The sequence below is a fragment of the Miniopterus natalensis genome, chromosome 17 (assembly GCF_054644295.1).
Source record: "Miniopterus natalensis isolate mMinNat1 chromosome 17, mMinNat1.hap1, whole genome shotgun sequence".
Lineage (NCBI taxonomy): Eukaryota > Metazoa > Chordata > Mammalia > Chiroptera > Miniopteridae > Miniopterus > Miniopterus natalensis.
Genome location: NC_142097.1, coordinates 32,162,021 through 32,187,314, shown reverse-complemented (window position 1 = coordinate 32,187,314; position 25,294 = coordinate 32,162,021). Strand labels below are relative to the sequence as shown.

The window sequence follows — 25,294 nt, the reverse complement described above, 5'->3', positions numbered from 1 at the left end:
GGTGGGGGCTCGTACGCCAACGGTCCCCTGGTCCGTGAAGGCCGAGCGCTGGCAGGAGGGGGCAGGGCGAAGCGAAGGCCTGGGGGGGATCGAGAACGGGGTAGGAGAGCCAGGCTCGGTGGGGCGAGGCCCAGGGCCCGGGCGGGGGCGATGGAGGAGGCGCTGCTCTCCACCCCCATCAACCCCAACAACTTCCCCGCCAAACTGTGGCGGTTGGTGAACAGCCCTCGGTACCGCTCGATTCGCTGGGACGGCCGCGGCGAGGGGCTGCTCATCGACCAGCCGCTCTTCGAAGCCGAACTGCTCAGCCCGCCAGGGGCGGGAGCGGGAGGCGGCGGCGGCGGCGCCGGGGGCAGCGGCGGCGGCGGCGTCGGGGGCGCGGGGGCCGAGCCGGAGCTCTTCAAAACCACCAACTTCACCAGCTTCATCCGCCAGCTCAACCTCTACGGCTTCCGCAAGGTGGTGCTGGGAGGGCCGGGCGCGGCGGGGCCCGGGCCGGGGCCCGGGGGCGGCGGGCCTGCGGGCGACGGGCCGCTCCACCACTTCCACAGTCCGCACTTCCGCCGCGACCAGCCGCAGCTGCTCGTGCACCTCAAGAGGCTCACCAGCGCCAACAAGGCCAAGCTGGCGGCCGGCCTGAAGGTGCCCTGCCGCCCGCCCAACCGCTTCCAGAGGCTCCTCATCACGTCGGCGTCCGCCTCGGCGTCCGCCTCCGCCTCCGCCTCGGCCTCCTCCTCAGTGCCGGCCTCAGCCTCGGTCTCCACCTCCACCTCCCCGCTGGAGCACCAGGAGCCGCCGCCGCCCGCGGGGCCCCGGCCCGATCCGCACGGTGAGTCCCATCGGGTCTCTTGTGCCCTCGGCCCCCGCAGGGCACAGGGAGCAACCGCCACCTCAAAGACACTGTCACACGTCCTCGTCATTGAGGTATCCGAGATGGGCCCAGGATCCACCTTCCGCTGTGCTTCCCCAGATGTAGGTCACGTCGCCATCACCGTTCTCACCAGCACCCCCTTAATTGCCATACCCGTGGAAAGAGCCTGCGGGCATTTGGTCCCTTCTATATCCGCTAGCGGCCAAAGGGACCTCTTCTTTAGGCTCTTTCTCCTCTTCCTGTACCCCTCTGGGACTCCATATGGCCGCAGCCATTCCCTTCTTGAGACCCGTGAGCATCTAGAATAAGGAGTCCTTTGCTGAAGCACCGGGTCTGCAAGAAACACGGCAGGGTCTCCTTCACTCTAACGGGAAGCAGAATGCAGTGACTACAGGGTGAGACTGATGGGGGTCAAGGTAGGAAGAAGCAACGAAGTCCCAGCCAAGTTTCTAAGGAGAACTTAGACCATTTATACCAACCAAGGGAACGTAAACAGGGTACGCTGAGTGGAAGTTTGCCCTTGAAGAGATGCCATTTTCCACCCATTGACGTAACTAAGAAATCTTGGAAGAGGTGTCCTGACAGTCATATTTTAGGCTCCAAGTATAGAAGGATAGGACATTGTTTATATATCTTAAGAGCAAACATGTAGTAATATATTTTATTTACCAGATACCCTTCGTATGTGGGTGGAGTCTGCTAAACAATTCTTTCAGTATAGCTAATTAGAGCTGGTACTTATTTTAAGAGGTTATGGTAGGACACATGTAAGGCAAAAATGATTTTCTTTACACTGTTAAGTTTCAGTTACTACAAAGAATTTTAGAAAGCTCACATTTATGGCCTTTGAATTTTTCACTATTGGCTATAAGTATTTGGGGGGAAAAAGTATTTGTGTTTATAAATCTGTGTTTACTAAAAGTTCAGAAATTCTCTGTGATAGAAAATTTTATAAACTTGATTTCTGATGCTCTTCCCCTTCTTCCAGGAAGGTAAGAGTGGCAATATTCCCTTTCTCTTTTTAAGGAGTCTATGATGTGAACTCCAAGAAAGCAACAGGATATAATATTGAGAATTCACTCCTTACCTTCAAGTAGGAGAGAACAGAAATGTTTTCAGCATGTTAACGTGGATTTAACATAAAGATTTCTGGGTTACTTTTTAGTTATGGAAACCTTTAAAATTATACAAATAAAAGTAATACTGCATTCAACTTAATGTAAGCCAAGAGTTATGAATGAAGCAGCACTTTGTTTGTTTGGAATTTAGAAGATAAGGGATTAGGTTGCCTCTGTGGAGTTTAGAAGATAAGGGATTAGGTTAGAGTTCTAGTAACAAGTTGGAAAAATAGCAGTGGCATAGGAATGTTCTAAAGGAATTCTGAAGGAATTATTAAGCTACTTCCTTCCATATGATGGCTATTGGTTTTGGTAGGGAATCGAATGGGGAAAGGGCAGTGGAGACAATACGATGGCATACATTTGACAGACTCTCTGCCATGGATATTTGTTTTTCAGGTTGTGTATCTGATAAGAATAATGAGAAAAGACTGGAAAATGTGTTCTTGAGAGAAATAGGGTAACTACTTTAAACAAAGAAACATACAGCCCTGCCAGCATGGCTCAGCGGTTGAGCATCAACCTATGATCCAGGAGATCACAGCTTGATTCCCAGTAAGGGCACATGCCCGGGTTGCCAGCTCGATCCCCAGCAGGGGACGTGCAGGAGGAGCTGATCAATGACTCTCTCGTCATTGATGTTTCTCTCTCCCTCTCTCCCTTTCTCTCTCTGAAATCAATAAAGACATATTAACAAAAAAACACCTGAACATGTTTTTAGATTTTTATTTCAAAAAAACAAACAAATTTAAAGGAATGTCCTTCGAATCCTAACTGTCCTTATGTTAGCAGCATCTAAAATATGTTAATATTTGGCCGTCACTCAGAATTTATCTTGGTAGAAGTAGAATTTATATTTTAATTCAGATCTAAGCCAGAAATTGAGAAATCAAGGTAGAGAGTTCTTTAGCTGCTTAAATTATTGACAGTCTAAAAATTCATCAACAGCTTAACTCTAAAGAGGGTACAAAAAGGATTAGTGAGCTATTGCACTGTTGATAGTGTTAGCGGTGGGAAAAGGGCAACAGGTGTTAGACCTGTGGAGTGAGACCTGACCTCGATTCAGCAGCCTCAGTACTGGCTAGAAAGAATTCAGAGTCAAGACTCAAACTATAAGAGAAAGTTTATTTAGAAAGTCATAGAGGTATAAGTGAGCCATAGAAGAAATGAGCTCAGGAAACAAGGTTCGAAGACAAAAGAAGTGTCCTTGGAGTTTAGGAGAAAGAGCAAGGAAAATGTGCCTTGAGGAGGCGCGTGTGTTCCATAGAGTAAACCATGCAGGGTCCTCTGCCCTGAGGGCTTTTATCTGGGGGCCTTCGGGCAGGATCTCAATAGAAGATTCATTAGCTTTCTAGGTGTGCCTCCCTAGGGTCTTCACCTCCACTAATTTGTCTGCACCTGGGCAGAGGGTCCTTAGTCAATGCAGCTGGTTCTGACTGGTTTTGCTGCTTCTCTGGGCCTGGAGCTGAATGAACCACAACTAAGGCCTAGATGTCATTTCCAGGGGTTAATACTTAAGGGAGTGGTTGTGCAAGGGCTTGTAGTTTTGCCAGTTGCTAAGCACCCAGCACTGTAGGCCCTGGTGACCCTCCGCACCTGGCCTATGGTTCCTACTCTGCTCATGTGTGTCTGCTTACGACAACCCATGAAGTGTGGAGGAAAAATGAAGTGTTGGGTAGTTTGGGACCTCAGAAATACCTGTTGTGAAGAGCAAAAAATGTTTCTAGGTTTTAAAAGAACTGTCAGTGGTGAGTTCAAAGTGTATACATATTGAATTGCTAGTCAAGTAGCATAAAAACTATATTTTGTTCTTTAAAGGAAATGGGAAAAGTAGTTTTTAAGAGCTATATCATTTAAATACATTCTTCAGAACTAAGATTTTTTCCCCCCATTAAGTTTAGAGCTCTTGATCCAGGGTTCCAGAATGTTTTGTATATATTTGTATGTATGTATTTACTTTTGGCTTTAATGCTTTTTCTTTATTTTATTTTATTTTTTAAGAGTTTATTTGAGCAAAAAATTAGGAGCACTCTCTAATGCTTTATTCTTTAGAGAAACTAAACACCATAGAAGCAAAATGAACAGTGTGTAACATGTAGAATAGGGTTACAGTTTAAATATTTGAAAAAGTAAGTATTCGAGTGTCATTCTCACCATGTAGTTAAACAGATGAGTAGCATATAAATTGGACTTTCCCTCTGTTTTATGGATTTGATTAATAAAACAAATTGAATTGAATGGCATTTATGAACCACATAATACGTAAAGCCCTTCCTAGGAATAAATTAGGCTAGCTTTGTTTATGTTCAAGAACCACGGTCTATAAAATAAGTTCAGCTTGCAACATTTATATTTTCCCTTTTCTCATTGCATAATATTGCCCTTTCTCTTCTTCATACCCACTTTTTAATTCTTTTCTACCTTGCTAGATAAGAGAAAGCAAATAATCAGAATTTCTGGGCCTGAGTATGTGGATTTTTAACAGACTCTCCAGGTGTCTCATATGTAAATCAGTTTTTGAGAACCACTGATACCTAGGAAAGGACACTAGTAGAGATAATTTGAAGAAAAACAGACCATGGAAATTACTGATTGATTTAAGGAATGAAATAGAGAACTAAGTCAAAGTTTTCAAGCCTGATTTTTCTGCAAAGATTATCATTTTTTAAAATATGTTTTTAAAAATTGATTTTAGAGCAGAAGGGAGAGGGATAGAGAGAACACTGAGTGGCTGCCTCCCCCATGCACTCTGACCAGGGATTGAGCCCGAAACCTGGGCATATGCCCCGACTGGGAATTGAACTGGCAACCTTTTGGTGCACAGGATGATGCTCAACCAACCGAGCCACACTGGCCAGGGTGAAAATTATCTCTTTTTTTTAATTGAAAGGGAGCAAAGAATATTAAATTTCTTTTTGGTTTGTGTTATAATTCTCATTTGTTCCACACTTATTTCTTTTATGTATATAAAAGGGTACTTATTTTTGTGCCTATTAAGGTTCCTAAATGATTTGAAACACAGAATGGAATTTCTGTTTTCTTTTTTTAGATATGTCTTTATTGATTTCAGAGAGAGGAAAGGAGGGAGAGAGAGAGAGAAACATCAATGACAAAAGAGTCATTGATCAGCTGCCTCCTGCACTCCCCCTATTGGGGATCCAGCCCGCAACCCAGGCATGTGCCCTGATCGAGAATCAAGCCAACATCTCCTGGATCATAGGTCGATGCTCAACCTTTGAGCCACACCGGCCAGGCCAGAATGGAATTTCTAAAACTTCTAGGAAGTTACTTACACATAGGAAAAATCTGGATCAGTCAATTGAGGTAAAAGGTAAAAGGATTGAATAATTTATAAAAGGCTTTTAACATTGAATATTTAATTTAACATTTGATTTAATTTTAAAGTTTGGTCACTTTGTCTCTTATGACAGTCAGTTGAAAACCAAACAAAAATTTATGTGATTATTTTTTCATCATTATATATGTAATCTCATATTCTGGATTCTGTACAATACCTAATTTCTGTTGTGTTAAAAAATTACTGAAAACTCAACATTTCATAGGTGAAGAATTGTATGTATTTTTTGATGTTTGGTTTACTACCCCCAGTGATGTAATGTAAAATTAATAAATGTGCTTTTCCTCTTTTATGCAGGACCCGTGGCTGTAGGACAATTCCATCGGTCATTCCGGCGAGATAGTCTGTCTCCTTATTCCTACGTATCAACTGCATCCCACAACCACAGTGCCTTCCCTCTGAAAGGTTTAGATCGGACCCCGATTCCTCCTAGAACATGGCAGAACTCCCTTGGAATGCACCCAGGACAAGTAGAAACATCTCCGACTTTTTCAGATAAAGGGGTTCCGTTTCCTGTACTGCAGAGGTTTCCAACTGAAGTTACCTATACCCTGCAGCCCAGTGCCACATCTGTACATGTTCAGCAAGGTCCTCAAACAATGGTCAACTCCTCCCAAAAATATAGTAACTACACACCCTCAGCACAGTACTCCCAAGCCTACTATCCAACAGGTATGAGAAATTAAAGTTCAATGGCTTCTCTTAAGGTACTTCTTTATAAGGAGCATTTATATTTTTTAATACATTTCTGCATGCTTAAACAAAAATCCTAGGAATATTCACCTCAGAAATGTCAAAGATTTCTCATCAAGATATATTTTTAAGCAATCTATAAAATTTCATGTGTTCTTAAGAATCGATAAAAATTCTGTTGGTGCATAAAGGTGTATATTTTTAGTGAAACGTTTGTATTCTCAAACTGTGTTGGAGTAATGAAATTAAGACTACACTGAACCTTGCTATAATTCTGTGCTTGATGCAGAATTATTTTTTCTTTTTAAAATATATTTATATACATATTATATATTTTATATATTTTTGATTTTATAAGTGAGATTACTTCATAATGAAATCATTTTAGCATCCCTGTAATGAAGTTTAATAAAAGAGTGTGTTTTCTGTCTCTTAAAACTAAATTATATATACATATTTTTAAATATGTTTGTACTGATTTCAGAGGGCGAAAGGGAGAGGGGAAGAGACAATCATTGATTGGCTGCCTCCTGCATGCCGCCTGCTGGAGACTGAGCCCACAACCGGGGCATGCGCCCAGACTGGGAATCAAGCTGTGATCTCCTGGTTCGTGAATCAATACTCAACCACTGAGCCACGCTGGCTGGGATAAATTATATTCTTTTAGGAAAACTCTGATGGTGTGGTTTGACAGTACAGTCCCTGCAATGTTAATTCCAGCCAACTAAGAACTGGGGAATAGTAGAAAGGAGGACCTGACAATGACAACTGACTTAGAGCTCAGCCAAGGGCTTGAAGACATGCTGGTAGATCTCAAGCCAATAATTGGGAATCCTTATGATAGTGACCATCTGTTTAGATTTGGGGGGGGGTCTTCTTTGGGGGAATACCTTTTTGCAAGGTAAAAGCCTTACTATTTTAGTCAAATGTATATTCTATTTTGCAGAAGCAGCATAGCTGTAGTGTATGTTTCATAATGTAGTGCGCTTTACACAGTGATGAAATGGGGCAATAGAAACAAGACAAGGGTCAAGGCTTTCAGAAAAGACCAGAGAGAGAAGAAAGGGGGCATTTCTTTGCCCTGTGAGTTAAGACTCTAGGAAAATTAATTTACTCAAGATATGTAGATCTGGAAGCAACCACTGAAGGTATTTGTTAGACTATTTTTCTCAGGCAGGACGACATCAAAAGCTAAAATAAATGGAAGGAATGTAAATTAGATAAGGGAACTAAATTTGTTCCCTTTTAAAAGTTGTAAATCTGGTAGCTGTTCTCACTGTTTTCTAGCTGTAATATCGACTATATTCTTTTACTATTGGCTCATTTCATTCTATCTAAATACAGTAACTAAAGGGATTGCTTTATTTTCCCAAAACATATAACTTTAATAATATTAAAATAATAAAACCAGAGTTTAAATTACATTGGATTTTATAGATTTTTTTGAGCTGCTACTGTTTTTGTGAATGGAGCTAAGAAGAAAAAGAGGAAGGGATTATATGGACTAAGGATGATTTAGCACTTTTAATCATTTTGCCTATTAGAAATTTTATTTTTCACCTTTTTATGTAGAAAAAGGTTGAGGGCTAGTATTTTTCCAGATTGTGAGCTACTTTTTTTTAAAAAAATATGTCTTTATTGATTTCAGAGAGAGGAAGGGAGAGGAAGAGAAGGAGATAGAAACATCAGTGATGGGAGAGTCATTGATCAGCTGCCTCCGGGCATGTGCCCTGACCAGGAATCAAACTGCAATCTCCTGGATCATAAGTCGATTCTTGACCACTGAGCCACTCTGGCCAGGTTCAGCCTCTTTGAAGAACAAAAATATCTGTGTGATCTTTAAAAACAGTAGATGACTAATTTTATGTTATAAGTTAAATATCTTTCGTGTAGCAACAAATAGGGTCAGATTTTTATTAGTGAGTTGAATCCAATGTTTTAATAAACACACGTTAGGTATGGCTATCTACATTGTAATTTTGGCTGCATCCCCTGTATTCATAGAATATATGCATGGAGACAGCCTGTCTTCCTTACACTTGCTTTATATTCTGTAGCCCATAACCACATAGTAACCCTATCTCTCCTCCTTTTACCAAGAAATGTTTCTCTGTCCTTTCCTAACTCCCTTCAAACCCTCCTCCTTGAACTTACTAAAGACTCAAAAGCTTCTGAGGAGTTGAAATTTGGAAAGACTGCAGCAAAGAGATGTAGAAATGTGTTTGGCCTTCCAGTTTGGAATTTTGGAGGCATTTTCTATGGACATATTAGATATGGTGGTTAGGTTCTATATTGGTATTAGTCCTACACTTAACGTACAGATGGTTACAGTCTGGCTCAGGAGCCAAACTAGCCTGTATGATGATGCTTCTGTGGGAAATGTATTCCAAATTCCATTCTGGAAACTCCTCTTGGAAACTCCTAGTTCTAAATTTTATAAGAGCCAGTTATATATTATTTATCAGAAAACACTACAGTTAATATTATTCATTCATTATAGAAATACTATTTGTTAAATTATTATGACTTAGGATATGTTATTTAAAAGTGTTTTATGTTAGCTTGGATATAAATTTATAAATTGAAAATTGTCTCCAAGAGTTCAAGGTAAGGACGAGGGAAGAAACATTGAAAGAACAGGTACGTGCTGCTAAAGTTTTGATGTGCTTAGGAAGTAGAACCTCGTTGCCAGAAGTTTTGTTTTGTCTTCCTCAGTAGGGATAATTGAAATGACTGTAATGTTTCTGAGCTTATGAGGATACGGGATCTCATGATGACTTCTAATATGTAGAGTGGTTCAATATATAATGTAGGCAAAATTGCTTTGAACATTCTGAAGTACTATATAAATAAAAAGTTGGACTGTTAAATACAAGAGACCTACTATGGAAAAAAAAGTGCCATAAAAATGCTGTACAAGTACTTAATTCTTTCAAACTTTAGGTAAAGGAAGCAAACAGTAGTAAGCAATTTAACCAGTAACTTAAACACAGTTTTTGATGAGCATTACAAATAACTTTGCCCAAAGTTAAGTAGAATATTATTCTCAGGGGCAGGATAATACTCCCAAATCCAGCCCTGTAAGTCCTAATAAAGTAACCAGTTTTGAAATAATGGTCATACTTGAGTCCTTTCAAAGTGAGTTATATCACCTGAGGTTTTGATGAAATTTTAGTTAAAAAAAAATTTTCATTTAAAAATTACTTACCTTGAAAATAAATGTGGATCTGGTCTTCCTATAGTATAACCAGTAAAATTTGAATTTTGTTATATCTAGTAAAGCTAAACATTGAGACCAAAAAATTGCCATCAGACTGACTCATAAAATGACTCAGCTGAATCATTTCTTACATTTTTCATTCCTCTCTTGAAGCATCTGTTTTTTCTGCCTAGCTCATTTACATTTTTTCCACTCTCGTCACTCCTTCAAAGACAAAAATGTTGTAGATCCATTATTAGTTGACTCTTTTTACTTTTGCCCTGTTTTAAATTCTGTTTTTTCCGTTTGATGTTGTTTTCACAACGGGAGTGAAATTTTTTACCTTTATTAATTTTTTGAAAAGCTTTACCTTTAGATAATTTTTAGTAATCTGGCTTTTCTGAATTACTAGAATTGTTTTAAAAATGCAGTCAACTCTTATATGAATGTATTTGAAATAGAATCTTGTTCATTTTTCTAGTTTTTCATCTTACGTGCAATTTAATGTCTTAACGCTGCCTTCAGGAAGACACCAGAAGTTTTTTATGCCGAAGAATGTGTTTTAGGACATAGCGATAAACTCATAATACATGCTAGAGAAACTCTTAATACATGTATTAAGGACACAGTTGCATTTTTATAGCTAGGTTTTTGTATTCAATAAGCTTACTAATATGTGCCTGGCTTTGTTCTATTTTGTTTACTGTACAAAGTAGGACTGCATGGGTAAGGAAGGAGCCATTGAGGAATCTTTTTATTTTATTTTTAATAGGTTTAAGCTTTATTGTTGAAAGTATTACAGATATCGCCCCTTTGCCCTCCACTGTTGGATCCCTCCATCCTGATCCCACCCCCACCCCAGGCCTTCCCCCACTATCCTTTGTCCATGGGCTGTGCATATATGCATATAAATTCTCTCATTAATCTCTTCCCACCCTCCCCCCTTCCCTCTGAGATACGTCTGTCTGTTGCATGTTTCAGTGTCTCTGGATCTGTTTTGTTCATCAGTTTATTTTGTTCATTATATTTCACATATGAGCGAGATCATGTGGTACTTGTCTTTCTCTGCGTGGCTTATTTCACTTAGCATAATACTCTCCAGGTCCGTCCATGCTGTCCCTAAGGGCAAGAGATTCCTCTCTCTCACAGCTGCATGAGGAATCTTTTTGGATTACCTATTCAAGCCCTTTTTTTTCATGAGGTAACTTTCTACTTTTCATTTGTTACTGGACACTTTAGAGGACATTCACTATTTTGCTGTTTTCTGAGATACCAAATTAGCTATCAACTACAAATATTTTCTCTGTTGCATATTCTGTTTTATTTCTCCAAGAAATTTAAAGTACACTTTTAACAACTATTTAAAATGTGTAACCAATAGAGTCAGACATAGCAATATCAGAAAAATAAAGCTAATAACCTTTCATTGATTTATTTTCTTTTATTGGATTTATTGGGCTGACATTGGTTCACAAAACCATTTCAAGTGTACAGCTCAACAAAACATCATCTGCACACTGCTTCGTGCACCCACCACCCAAAGCAGAGTTTCTGTCCCCACTTTCTTCCCCTTTGCCCACCTCTACCTTGCCTCCATCAGCCTTCTCTCTGGCACACTGATGGTGCCCTGATGGATGTAAACCTGCATCATCTTTTCCTGCCGCTAGGGGGCTAGGTTTTCTTTACCTTAAAACTAGAAAACTATAGTCCCATTTTGTTTTCAGAGTTTTGGCAAACCCTGCAGACCGTGTTTGGCTTTCTTAACATTTAACTTATTTCTTAGGATGTTCATGCTTTTGAATATCCTCGGAAACCAAATTCAAATCCAAAACATTTTAACTAAATTTGAATCTTCAAGGATAAAGGAAGTGACAACAGTTTGAATTTTATGTGACCTTCTAAGTAATATCTGGATCTGAACTAGAATTCTATCCAGTACTTCAAGTTTTCCCTTTCATGTGCAAAGTTAATCTGCCTTAAATTGCACATAAATATAAGGAAATATTTTTTTCTAGTGTACCTTTATGAACTTCTGACATTTTAAATGTCAGTAGTCAATAATGGAGAAATAGGGAAGCATTTCAATGGATTTTTACAGTCCTTGGGCTACTTTACTTTCAGAGATTACAGAATGAGATTACTTAGTAATTTTATTAGCACACTGGAAATATGAAAAACGTGTACATAAAAAGAGAAAGTGCACTGTGTAATGAAGTCATCTTAAAAATATTCAGTAAGTAGAGTTCTAGTAAAATTAAAATGTTACGTTTTAGGAAGAAGGAAGATTAGGGAAGTATTGTGGAATATTAAAGGACACGTGCTTGAGTTTGATCAGTGCATCTATCACTACCAGCTTTGTGACTTTTGGCAAATTATTTCATATCTCTGAGCTTTAGTTTCCCTATTTTTGTAAAGTAATGGTAATACCTCATTCAATTGCTGTTTGGATGAAATGAGGCAATATATGTAAAGTACCTACTACTGTGCCTGGAACATGGTAGATACTCAAATAAATGTCATTCTCTATTTAATCCAAAGGTGTGATATAATAACTTAATTTTCATTCATTCTGGAGAGTCTCTCTCTGGAAAAGACATACTCAACCAATTTTTAAGACTGCATCTGTGAGTATAACTATTCCAGTATAAAGAGTTCAATCTTTTCATGGTATCCTAGCTATAAAGAGAAAGTTTGGAAAATGTATCTTTTTAGTTAAAATAATAGGAGTGTTACTGATTGATTGATTGATTGATTCCTTACTCTATGCCAGTACAGTTCTAAGCGCTGTATGTATATTAACTCATTCATTCCTCACAACAAACATATTAGGTAGGTACTATTATAATCCCTATTCTATTGGGATGCAGAAACTGAAGCCCAAAGAGATGAACTTTGCTCAAGCTTATGCAGCTATTAAGTTTTTGGATCTGGGTTCCAAAGTCAGGCAGTCTGGCACTAGGATTTGACTTCCTAACCACTTGTCTAAATGTTTAAACATTTTTTTGCATACATCTCACTGGATGCATTGTATGGTGGTAGGAATGTTTGGAGAGTATTTCACACTTATTTTATCCTTAAAAGCACACCCTCGTCCAAGTGTTTGCCACTATTAAAATGATTGAAATAATTATTTTGGAATTCCAAAATTTGTTCTGATATTTTCAACAAAAAGAAGTTACTTTTAATAAGAGTAAATGTGTGGTTAGAAAGGTACAAAAATGTTTAGGTACTAAAAAAATCATTTATAAAAGTAGACATGACACTTTATAGTGACTTTTAAAATTGATTTCTTACCATGTTTTCAACAAACAGTAGCACCTAATTGGATTAAATATATTTTATTGCACCTACAAAGGAAAGCATTTTTTTCCAAGATGAAAGAGGGGAGTACCTTGAATGCTATAGAGGTTTAGTTTGGTTAATGGACATCCTATTTTGTATTTGTCCCAGCTGTGTTACAGTGCTGCTCTCCTCCTACCCACATGGACGCTCTCAGTAGTTGTGTCACTCCCACTGCCTCTACGTATGCACACTGCAACTACTTCCAGGTAAGATCTTGGAACAGTGGATATACTCTGTACATCAGGCGCAATAGTATTGACCTTGCAGAATTTCAGAGTGTAATTTTATCTTAATGAGTAGCCACAGGTAAACTGTGGATTATGGCCTCAGTTTTCTCAGTTCTGAAAAAAGAGTTGATATAAATGATATATTAGGATTCTTCTAGACCTGCACTGTCCAATATAGTAGGCACTAACCACATGTGGCTGTTTAAATTAAAATTAATTAATATTAAATGAAATTTATTCCTCAGTCACACTAACCACATTTCAAATGCTCTGTAGTCTCATAGACTAGTGGCTACCGAATGTACGGCACAGATCGAGAACGTTTCCATCATTGTCGGAGGTTAGTTGGAACAAGTGCTATTCTAGGCTCTTCCATGGTAAAATGAATACCAGATAAACTTTAAGAGTATATAAGCCTTCAAATGACAGATTCTTCCAAGATGGTATAGGTAATTTTAAAAAATTAATACATGTTTATTGTGGAAGTATTACAGATGTCCCCTTTTCCCCCCCATTGACTTCCTCCAGCCTGCATCCACCCCACCCCCAGGCCTTCCCCATACCAATGTCCGTGTCCATAGGTTATGATAATTTTTTTTAAGGAGAAAAGAAAAATTATATAAAAAACAAATTTAAGTGGTGGTCCTTCAGTTCCCATGTTGTAAACAATGTACTTCAAGTATCTTCTCATTATTTATTATGAAACAGTTGTTTTAGATTGCTATTTCTAGGATAAGATTAAATTCTGTGCTTTGTATTTTATGCTATAATAATTGTTGAAAGATTGGAATTACGTGTTTGCCTTTGATATTATGTAGCCAAGATAGCTTCTGTTCTTAAGAGAATATCTTATTAGTAGCATTCCAATATTCAAAAGAACATTTCTTTTTTTTTTTTTAGAAAGTCTATGTGGGAAGTTAAATTATGATCAGATTGTTTGAAGAGTATAGAATCAGATCAGGGGTGCTTAGTTTGACATTTTTAATGGTAGATATAATCAATCATGAAAGTCCATTCTGTTTATCTTTCTAGAAGGACATATCTGTCACACAAAGTGGATGCTCTTGTTTGTGGACCCAGACACTATCTTCCCTGAATCATACTGGCAATACTCTGATAGTGTTTTTATCTTGACTATGTTTGTATTAAATAATTTAAAGCATCTTTAAAGACTTACTACAAGGACAATGCATGTTTATTATAGGAAAATAAAGATAAGTGGACAAAATTTTAAAATGGAAAGAAAGGGAAAGTATTTCAGATGCCATTCTGGAAATAAATGCAATAAATTGGACTGTAGGTATTGGTGAAAGTGCATGAATGGTCAGTATACTGTAATGGTTAAGAGCAAGAGATCTTGAGTCAGGCAACCCTAAGTTTGAAACCTGGTCTATCAGTTATTTCATTGTGATTTTCAGTAAATTATGAAGTTTCTCTGAACTTTAGTTTCATCATTTGGAAATGGAGATTATCATATTTCATAGACCTCTTGTAAGGATTAAATGAAATAATATATGTAAGGCACGTTTCATGTGCTTGGCACATGGTGAGAACTCAGTAAATGGTGCTGTTTGTTGTAGTAAAGTAGCTTGATGCTCTAACCATTAAATTTACATTATTTGGCATTAATGTTCTTCAAATCATTGACACAATCTTTGGAGTGTGTTTAGCAACATCAGCACACTACATGTTTTATTTAATCATAACTGTCCTGTATTTTAGGTTTATAATCTGAGATAATCAAGAAACATTTATTGAATGCCTATTAGGTGCAAAGTTTGTTTTTTTACATGTTTTACTTAATCATTACTTTTCAGTATTTTATGTTCATAGCTTGAGATCATTTATCACCAAACGTAATTGAATGCATACTCTGTGCAAAGTCCAATGTATAAGATAATACATCTTAAAGATCAGTCTAGAATTGATAGCTATTTTTAATCTATTGTTTTATTATTAAAAAGAAACAATCTCAGAAACCAAAGGACAGTTGATATTCCATCCATTTTTTCTCAGATCATTTGGAACAGTACCTCCCCCTGAAACTATAGAAGCCTTGGTGGACTTATGAGCATCCTATGTTTGAAATTTCCTTACTGCATTCCTAAAACAGTATATGATGGATACAAGTGATGTTTTTGTCTGTCAACCTTTATGGAAAAACTTGGCATATAGATATTTTATCAGCAAATTAGGTATTTGGGGACTGTAGCCTTTTGATTTTGTATACTTTAACCCTGAGAATTTTTGGTCCACTCCAATATTAAACTTAACATAGTGGTTGACATATAGTTGCTAAGTAACTGTTAACAGTAGAATTGAAGCTATCACTGCTGAAAAGTTGATTGGTATTCAAGTTTTTTAGTAAGCTTTAAGTTTAATCTATTTATGTTTAGCATTCATCAGCCTATATGTTGTTTCTTTCCTCCTTAATCTCATATTTGATTTTCTATCCAAACAGTCCTATTTTCTCTTTTCCCAGAATCCTCCAATGCCATCCTCCTATCCAGTTGAATTTCTGCCTTCTAATTGGCCTTGTGGTACTACTGATGAAAATAAAAAGACAGAAGTAAACCTAGAGGCTGTTTTTCGGATCTTAGATGAGTTGCATTCCTCCCCTAAATTGGAGATGGTAAAGGTGGAGCCTGTTGAGAATCAGTGCCCAACATCTCAGTCTAACAGAGGCCAGCATATCCTAGCTAATTCAAGCAATAACAATCCATCTTCCGCAAGTCAGGCTAGCCAGCTGGAGCCACTTACTCCTGTAGGTTCAGATATTACATCTTTTGTGGTTGGAACAGAACAAGCAATTACCTGCTCTCTACCACAGTCACCTGAGTACATGTATACCATCCACACAGCTCAGCCTGTTGAAAATACTACAATGCAGGAATCTGCCATCCAACAAGCTCATGTCAAACTGAAGGAGCAGCTAAGTCATAATCCATCTCCACCTTCAGTAGTATTTGTGCAGGAAGGGCTACCATTCAGCCCACACCAGGTAAGGGGAAAAGAAACAGTGCTAATAAAGCTTATTAAAGTGCCTAGTTTTCTTGCTGTTCTAGTGGAGGGTGTATTCAGATTTTATTTGGGCTTAATACCAATTTATTGTGCTTTCTAGAAGGATCATGTCCCAAGGGTTCTACACAAAATATTCAGAAAGAAGTAATCTTAACCCTCAGGCCTCCTCTCACTATATTATGATCTGAAGTCAACCTCTAGAGAGGTGGTCTGACCGAACATTGTGGTAAAAGACTTGCTTTCATGTTAAAAGCATTCCTTGAGTTTTGCTTCCTATCTTAATTTGGATGGACTAGGTGTGCTTGGCTGATTAAATTCCCCTACTCGGAAGGGATAGTTTATCTGACAGATAACATCAGGACTTCCTAGGCATTTGTAGCATCGAAATGAGATGGTTGGAGGTCTTTTTATACTTTCTTATGGCATTATTGAATTCTAATTGACTTGTGAGTATACTGTATTGCAATTTCTTTACTAATATCTGCATTCCTAAAGCAGAATTTAAAAAACACAAAACAAGCTTCCTGGTAAATTTTTCTCCGGGTGTAAGTAAATGTTTAAGCTCCACATACATTTCAGTGGTTTGTGTATGGGGAAATAATACATCTTACTACTGAATATTTAGATTAAATCAACAAAATCAAAGATAATATCATTCATAAGGATGTTTACAAACATGTTTACTGGATCATGTTTCTATAATAGAACTCTGATAAAATATATTAACTTTTAGTAGATATTTGGGGGAAATTCAGAACAATGAGTGAGTTTAATGAGTGGGTTTAATATTTTAGGTGGATGCCAGTATAAAATGCCAGACCAATCCACCTGAGAACATCTTGCCTTCAGAACAGATGGGATTCCTTATTTCAGAGATGGGGCCTGCTAGCAAGCCAAGTAAAGACACAGATTTATCCACTCCAGGCAGATACAGGGAGCGAAGAAGCAGCTCACAGCAAGGAAAGTCCCCTGGTAAGGATTATTATGCTCTAGAATGTTAGAAGTAGAACTGTGGTGTAGAATTAATATATGAACAACAGTTTTTCTGGGTCTTCATTAATTACTAATTGTATTTTACTTATCACATTGCTATTTTACATGTAATTTTAACTGTTTTTCTTAATTATCCTTGTAAAGTATGTAAAAGATTTTTTTTCTAATATTTTATGTAAGAATTTGAGCTTTTAAAAAGATAGAACGTATTAAGTAAAAGCAAAGGAATTTGGGTTATTTAACTTGAAGAAGGCAAGAATGACGGGTGATTTCATAATTGCTTCCAATTCTAAAGACTTTGTAATAATAGATGTCCTTGTTCTCTTATTAACAGGGTATAGGACAGGAGAGAATGTGCTTAAATTATGGCAGGAAAAAATTAGATGAACATTAAAGACATTATCCTGAGCATATTATAAAGACAGTATAAAGTATGGCTCTTTCAGTGGGACTGTTTCTCTTGTGGTTTGTAGGTGCACAGAATTAGTGATTGTTTTAGGCACAAACACTTGTTCTCCACATACATTTCAATGGTTTGTGTATGGGGAAATAATACATCTACTCTTTCTAGGAAAATTGAACAAAATCATTTTTTAAAGAAAATAGTGACATCTAATAAAATGTTTTTCTTATGTCATCCAAGAACATGTCATCAAAATCTCCAGTGGACAACTTTACTATTCTCAAATTATATGCATGTCAGAGGCATGCAGTTAAGGTAGAATTAATCAGGTCAAGCAATAATTTTATAACCTATAAAAATTTGAAAAATTTTGAGAACTGTGAGAATTTCTCCAAAAGGTAAATTAATAATGATATGATCAAGATGTTGCTCAGACTCATTGGGTTCTTTCTGCAAAACCTTTTAAACTACTGCTAATATCCAGGTTTGATAAAGGTGTAGGGCAAAAGGAACCTCCTATAACTGTAATTGGAATGTAAATTTATAGGACTTTTTGAAGGACAATTTGGCATTATCTATAAATAACTAGAATGTTCAGGAACTCCACTCCTAGGAATCTCTCCTACAGAGTTTGCTATAGTGATTGATAATAACAAAAATTTGGAAAAAGCATAAATGCCTAATAATAGGGAATTAGATTAAGTTATGATAAACTCATGCAATAAATACTATGCAACCGTTTAAGAAAATGAAGTAGCTTGATATGTTACCTGGAAAGATAATGTTTATAATATGTTAAGTGAATGAAGCAAGTTGAAGCATAATATGTCTAGGACAGTCCCATTTCTAGAAAGAATAAAAGAAAGAAAAGCATATACGATATAGCCATAGAAAAAAATCTGGAAGTATATATGATAACACTGATATACATATAACAGTGGTTACCTCTGGGAAAGTAGAATTGGTGGTGTTGAGAAGTATTTTTTTTACTTTTCAATTTTATATGAATCTACACAATGGTGGGATTATGGGAAATTTTCACCACTTTTTGTGTTTTCCTAGATTTTTTTTAAATTGAAAAAAAGTTCAAAAATACTAAAAATAGGAATGAGTGATTTAAAAAATGTTTTGAAAAAATATTATATCCCAGATATTAACCTCACTTTTGAGGTTTAGATATGACTAACTCAGGGTAACCTTTATCCCACACCAAAAATGCTTTTCTGAGATTTCTGAGAATTTCTAGAGCTTCTAGTCACTTTTATTTCTAGTCACTTCTAGTCTACTTCTGCTTAATTCCAGATTCATCCACTCCTCACCTCCTAAAACTGTTCTTTCTGCTCCATGCCATGGCAGATGCAGAGTTTGGCTCCCTCCTTCCCCTAAGCATTTACATTAGGCATTTGTATGCGTAGCACACTTTTCTGAAGATTTGGGGAGGTAGAAAGGGTTTGCATTTAAAATATTGCAAATAATTTAATGGAGTGTTAACCATCCCTCTTTTTGAAAGACCTTCAGTCACTTTTCCACTTCTCACATTTTCTTGTCACTAGTCAGTATGGCCCCCTGCCACGCTGCCGTCTTTCCTTGTACTAGCACCGCTCCTTCTCTTCTCCTGCCTCTTTTCTCCCTGTTTTTTACTCAGGTCGTGAATTCTGCATCTTACCTAGGCAGGGAAGGTTAGGTATCTCTTCTATTTCCTAATGTCCTTGAGGCCACATCTTCTCTCACCAGGATAACCTGTCAAGATATACTCCTCAACAATGACAGTTACCTCCCCAAGAGGAACTCTGGTGTCTGCTGTTAAAGTAACGATTTCCTCTCTTTCACTCATAGTATGATTATAAGTGTAACTGATAAAATAATTAGCACATTAGTTATCTTTATTAACTTTTCCTGTTTCTTTTTTTTCCCCTCTTTTCTGAGGAAAGCCTTATCCTTTGGTCAGTAGTGTTGATAAATGAGTCTTAATTGACCTTGGCTTCCTGCTGTGAAACAAGAGTTGTGAAATATTGGAGTTATTATGACATCTAATTACATGTTCATTTTATTAGGGTCAGGGAGCAAATAAATGACTTATGCTTAAGCTAGAACCTCTTTGCTAAAGAGTTAGCTTTTCTGATGAAGTGTAAGCAGACATACAATTTATGAACTTGAAAATTATTATTCCTTGACAGGATTTAGCCTAACAGTTGGTCTACAAAAACATGGTCCTGTGGCATTTAGAAACCTTACCCAAAGTCAGTGTAAGATTTACTGTTAAATACTTTTCAAATGACTGGTCTCACTTAAAAGTCTCAGTGTTGTGAGGGATTCTATATTTCCCTAGTCAGTGCATTCCCCATTTCCCAAAGCCACTCTCACCTTCTCTCTGCTCCAACTTCCAGCACCCCTCCTTTCTTTTCATTCTCAGGTATGATCTTGTTGCTTATTTTCCCAAGAAAACAGAAGCAGCTAGAACTTTTATATCTTCCCACCAACAAATCTACCTCCTGTTGTAACCATACACCCTGCCTTTCTTCCTGTTACAGTGGGAAAAGGCCAGTCCTTTCATTTGTGTATAGACTCCATTCCCTTTTGTGTGTTTACGGACTTAGCACTTACAGTTACCCCCCCTTGTTCTTCAATAATCACATTTTACCTTTTATGTTAGATAATTCCCGTAAGCATATAAATATGCCATTATAGATTCTATGTTAAAAGAAATTCCTTTCACCTTTCCTTCATCAGGGGTTATGTTTTAACATATAAATTGGGTTGGGGGGAACACAAACATTCAGTCTGTTGCACCCTATATTAGAAAATCTTTGTGACTTAGCTTCTGATCTTTTCAGAGCTCTGATCATTGATGACCAGAGAAGCCCTTAAGAGAGTAAGGAGGTACTTGTGGGGAGGACTCACAATAGACTAGTATTCAGTTTAGTTCTTGTAGATGACAAATGTTTTTTATTTTGGTAGCTACTAAAATATATGGTTAAACTATTAATGATAGGAACCGAATGTAAAATTCCTAAAGTATCACTTAAATTTCAACTGTCACTATCATTAAGAGTAGTGATTAGCAGAGCCTCAGTAAGGTTCCAGCTCTTGCCCTGACCAGGTATTTCAGTGGTTAGAGCGTTGTCCTGATATGCTAAGGTTGTGGGTTTTATCCCGGGTCAGGGTTCATAACAAGAGTCAACCAATAAACACATAAAGAAGTGGAATAACAAATTAATGTTTCTCTCTTCTTCCCTTTCTCTCTAAAATCAATAAATAAAAATTATTTTAAAAATAAGGTTCCAGCTCTCATAATACATTACAATTTCATGAAATCACCTCTAGAAACTCCTTTGGCTCCAAATTCTGAACCTATGATTCTAACATTAAATGTGAAAATGTCATTATGTTGCTCAATATCCCATTGAACAGGAGCATTCTGTATTCCAGAACTTATCAGAGCCCTTCTATAACTGAATTATTTTGAAAATTTATCAGCTTTCTTTAAGTAGGGGCATCTCCTCACACTTCAAGATTTCTTTGAAATTTTTAAAATAAGTGACTTCAATTTGATTTGTATCCACATTGTATTGATTTCAATAGACGTGCATTTTATTAGAAGGAGGTTGTTAATCAGTGATTGCCATGCTGTGTGGCCTTTTGAGCACATGTTGACTTAAGGAAATATCTTGTGGATTAAAAATACCAAGAGGTAAAGAAAGTTAGATTCAATCATGCACCTCCAATATCTATAATGATATTACCCTAAACTGAATATACCCAAATAGTAATCTTATTGTGGAAGCTACACTGTCTTATATTCTGATGGGGTATTTATAGTTAAGGGAAACTGAATGTTTAAGAGTAAAGTTCAGTTCATTCCTGAAGAAAGGAATTTTGTAGCTGTTGGATTATGGGTGAGATTTCATTAAGGTAATAGCCCCCAAACTGTAGAGAGTGCTTGTAGTAGGAATAAACATTCCCAAACAAGTAGACATAGTGCTCTTGTTCTTCAAAGCCTTTTAGCTCTCAAATCAACTCAGCTACTGTGATTCTCAAATACTTATTTTCTCTGATAAGTATGCAAGGTTCTCTTCTGAATGAAGTCTAGTAGATTCAAGCTATATATATCTTTTTATATTTTTTTAATACATGTTTTTATTGATTTCAGAGAGAGAAAGGGAGAGGGAGAGAGAGAGAGAAACATCAATGATGAGAGTCATTGATCAGCTGCCTCCTGCATGCCCCCTACTGGGGATCGAGCCGGCAACCCAGGCATGTGCCCTGACCGGGAATCAAACCGTGACCTTCTGGTTCATGGGTTGACACTCAGCCACTGAGCCATGTGGGCTGGGCTCTTTTTGTATTTTTATTGGTCTGTAGATTCTAACTCCTTGATTGGTAGCTTTGCTAATTAAGGAAGTTCACTTTAATAAAATTATTATGTTTAGATGCTTGTTATTAGAAGTTATGTGCCAAATACTATTTTAAAGCCAATCATTAAGGTTAAGATGGTTTGTTGCTCATACTACTTTATATAACTCACTCAGAGGCTGTTATAAAGCCATATATCTACTGTTATTTTAAATGCCTATATGTGATGTGCCCCTGTCCATTATTATTATTATATTTTATCCTCACCTGAGGATATATTTTATTGATTTTAGAGAGAGAGGAAGGGAGAGAGAGAAACATTGATGTGAGAGAGAAACCTCAGTTGGTTGCCTCCTTACGTGCCCTACTGGGTATTGAACCTCAACCCTTTGGGTGTACAGGATGACACTCCATCCAACTGAGCCACCTGGCTGGGACCTTGTCCATTATTTGAACCTATCAATGTGATGAAGTCTTAATAAGCCATTAAATAAATGACATTTGTTCACTGAAAAAAAGAAGAGGATTTGTTGTTGTCCTTCAGTCTGCCACCCCATATGAAATCTGTAGTTGCTTTAATAGTATTTACCTTTGTCATTATCAAGAATTCCTACTCTGCTTTCAAAGCTGGGTTACAATTGGGTCTATTCATATCCCAAAATCTTATTTTAGCATTAAGATATGGCCTCTCCTTGCCTGATATGGAGCTAAGGTGTTTGGAGAATGATCCTAAGTAGGTGCTACTCCTCCTACTCCTTTTGGTCAGCTTTTAAAAATCCTGATGCCGCCCGGCTGGGCGTGGCTCAGTGGTTGAGCGTCAACCCAGGATCCAGGAGATTGGTGTTCGATTCCCGGTCAGGGCACATGCCCGGGTTGCGGGCTCGATCCCCAGTCGGGGGCATGAAGGAGGCAGCCGATCAATGACGACTCTCTCATCATTGATGTTTCTCTCTCTCTCTCCCTCTCCTTTCCTCTCTCTGAAATCAATAAAGATATACTTAAAATAAAAATACTGATGCCTAGGTTGCACTTTATACCAACTAAATCAGAATGTATGGGGTAGGAGCTGTGGGCATCAGTATATTTTTTAAAGATTGCCAATGTGCAGCAAGGTTTAGAAACCACTGGCTTTACTTGTTGGCCATATAGCTTAGAGGTTCTTCCTCTGAGTATCTATTTACTCTTCAGAATTAATTAGATGACCTTATAAAAATGCATTTTAGTTACTTGAAAAAATGATGTGATATATATATAAGATATTATTACTATTATTATTACTACTATTATTTAGACTGTAAAGAAGCCATTTTGTGGTAAAATATACATAAAATACAGTTTACCATTTTAACCATTTTTAAGTGTACATTGTTGTACTGCCATTTCTATCTCCATACCTTTTTTCATTTTTTTAAACTGAAACTCCAGATCCATTATACAGTAACTCCCTACTCTGCAGCCCCTGGCAACCATCATTCTACTTTCTGTCTCTATAAATTTGACTACTCCTATTACCTCATATAAGTGGAATCATACAGTATTTGTCCTTCTGTGAATGACTTATTTCAATTAGCATAATGTCTTCAAGGTTCATTCATGTTATAGCATGTGTCAGAATTTCCTTCCCTTTTAAGGCTAAATAATATTCCATTGCATGTACAAAGTACATGCAATGGAATATTATTTTTACCCATTCATTCATCAGTGGACACTTGGATTGCTTCCACCTTTTGTCTGTTGTGAATCATGCTGCTATGGCCATGGGTGTGCAAGAAGCCAATTTTAAGTGATAAACAATGGCCTGTTCCTCTGTAAGATGTGCATCTGGATAAATTGCTTGTTCTTTATAGATAGATTGTAGTACAGTTCACCAGATGAGTGAGTACCTGCCCATAGTGACTGGTCTGTCTTTTACAAAATATGACAAAAATTAGGTACTTTTTCAGATGCTTTCTAGATTTTCTTAAAGAATTATTTTATTGAATCAACTCTCACCCAGGCTGTGGATCAATCCTGCAGAGGCTGTGTTCTACAAACATAGTGACAAAAGTCTCTGTCTAGAATGAAATAAAGGATTCATGCTGTATAGTTTAGTTTAACTCTAAAATGCCACTAGGGCAAAATTGTAAGTTTCAGAACCAACCTAAAAAGCTCCCTAGTCATGGCGTGACTGTAGAAGTTATGAACGCATTAGATTGAATCTAGAAGCCTCATTAGCATCCTTTTATTTCTATCTGTTACTCAGGTAAGCCATTTAGTCTACCTCTCTACATAGTCTTAGCTTTTTGCGTTACAGAACTTGTACCAGAGCTAAAAGCTGATTTTTTTACTTCTTTCTGTTCTTAATGGACTGTTCTTTGCCTGTCGACCTCTGTGAAGGAAGGGTACGCTTTGTTTTTACAGACAGTTCAGATAGATGTTTTTGTAAGAGATCAGCTATGTTAGTCAACAAGTAAAAAGATTAGGGGGGCAACTTTTGAAAAGTAGTGATTACTTATTTTAACATTGTATTTCTGAAGGCATTACTTTTTTTCATATTCCCACAACCCACCTACCTGTTCTTTAGCATCAAAGAAACGAATTTTCATGTGTATTTTTCACCTAATCCCTTTGACACTTTTTCTTAAATTTTCACTTATAATTAAAGGCATTTTAAATGAAAAAAGGCTTGGCCACATCACTGAAGGGATAGTCACTTTAAACTTTGTTGGTCTCGTTGGGTTAACAAATGGGCTGTATCTGTGTGCTTTAGAGGTACAGGAATGCCCTAAAGTTGAGACTCTGATGAGAGAATGGTTTTAGAAACCTAAGCAACTTGTTCTTCTTGTCTGAAGACTTGCGTGTGAACCCTGCAGCCTGAGAGGCTCCGAGGGAGTAAACAAACCTCCTTTCTTTCTAGATCTTCATCTGCTGGTGGACGTGGCCTGCAAGCAAGAGCACTTTCCAAAGGAGGAGGAATTAAAAGAGTGAGGCATGGATGACACATGTGACATTGTGCACTAGCTGTAGCTGGAAGCAGACTAGCCTTGCACATGACACACTGTTGGGATTTTTTCAGTTCTGTTAAGGAAAAAAGATATTTTTGTTTTGTTAATTGAGAATTTTGTTCATTGAAAATTGGGAATTTGGTATTTACTACAGCTGTTCAGATTATTTACCTTGACAAACTACTAAACATCTAGCAGCCATTTTTTGTTGTTTTTTTGCTGCTCAGATCCCTTTCAAATGAAAAGTCCTGGCCTTCTGTTACAGTCAAGAAGCACCTAAAAACTGCTGCATCTATGGTACTGGAGGATAATCGGTGTGTGTGCTGGTTTGTCATCTTGCCACTCAAATTATGATCAGCACAACTCCAGTGGGGACTTCAGTCTATCTGTTTCAAGTCACAGTGTGATTCTTTTAGAGAAGTTTGTGTGAGAAACAAAGGCATGTAAGGTCACCAAGACCACAGGTCTAAATGGTTCAGGAATTCCAGGGACAAAACTCTGGGAAAGAGCTAATTTTCTAAGTGATTAACCAGGAAATGCTCTTAACTTCCTTAGCCAGCATTCTGTTTCAAGAGCAAGGCATCCGGACTTGGAGCATCCATCACACTTAACAGCTTCTAATTATTTTATATTAATGGGAGCATTCTTCTATTTTCATATCTTTCTTTAATTTTAATGATATGTTATTATAAATGATAAGGTTTTGTTAATATATCACTTATTTAAATGTCT

General features: G+C 37.5%; 1 protein-coding gene across 1 annotated transcript; it reads left to right on the top strand.

Annotated features, from left to right (window-relative positions):
* Positions 1-150: 150 nt before the first annotated feature.
* HSF5 (heat shock transcription factor 5) lies at positions 151-24,545 on the top strand. The gene is made up of 6 exons (XM_087825641.1): positions 151-829; positions 5,645-6,019; positions 12,690-12,787; positions 15,291-15,809; positions 16,624-16,801; positions 24,475-24,545. Exons 1-6 carry the CDS (start codon positions 151-153, stop codon positions 24,543-24,545), a joined length of 1,920 nt encoding a protein of 639 aa, XP_087681767.1.
* The last annotated feature ends 749 nt before the right edge of the window (positions 24,546-25,294 follow it).

Excerpts from the sequence above, each read along its gene's own strand:
- HSF5 (XM_087825641.1), top strand. The coding sequence starts at position 151 with ATGGAGGAGGCGCTGCTCTCCACCCCCATCAACCCCAACAACTTCCCC. Across the intron at positions 830-5,644 it reads GCCCCGGCCCGATCCGCACG|GACCCGTGGCTGTAGGACAA; the intron begins GTGAGTCCCATC and ends TCTTTTATGCAG. Across the intron at positions 12,788-15,290 it reads CACACTGCAACTACTTCCAG|AATCCTCCAATGCCATCCTC; the intron begins GTAAGATCTTGG and ends CTCTTTTCCCAG.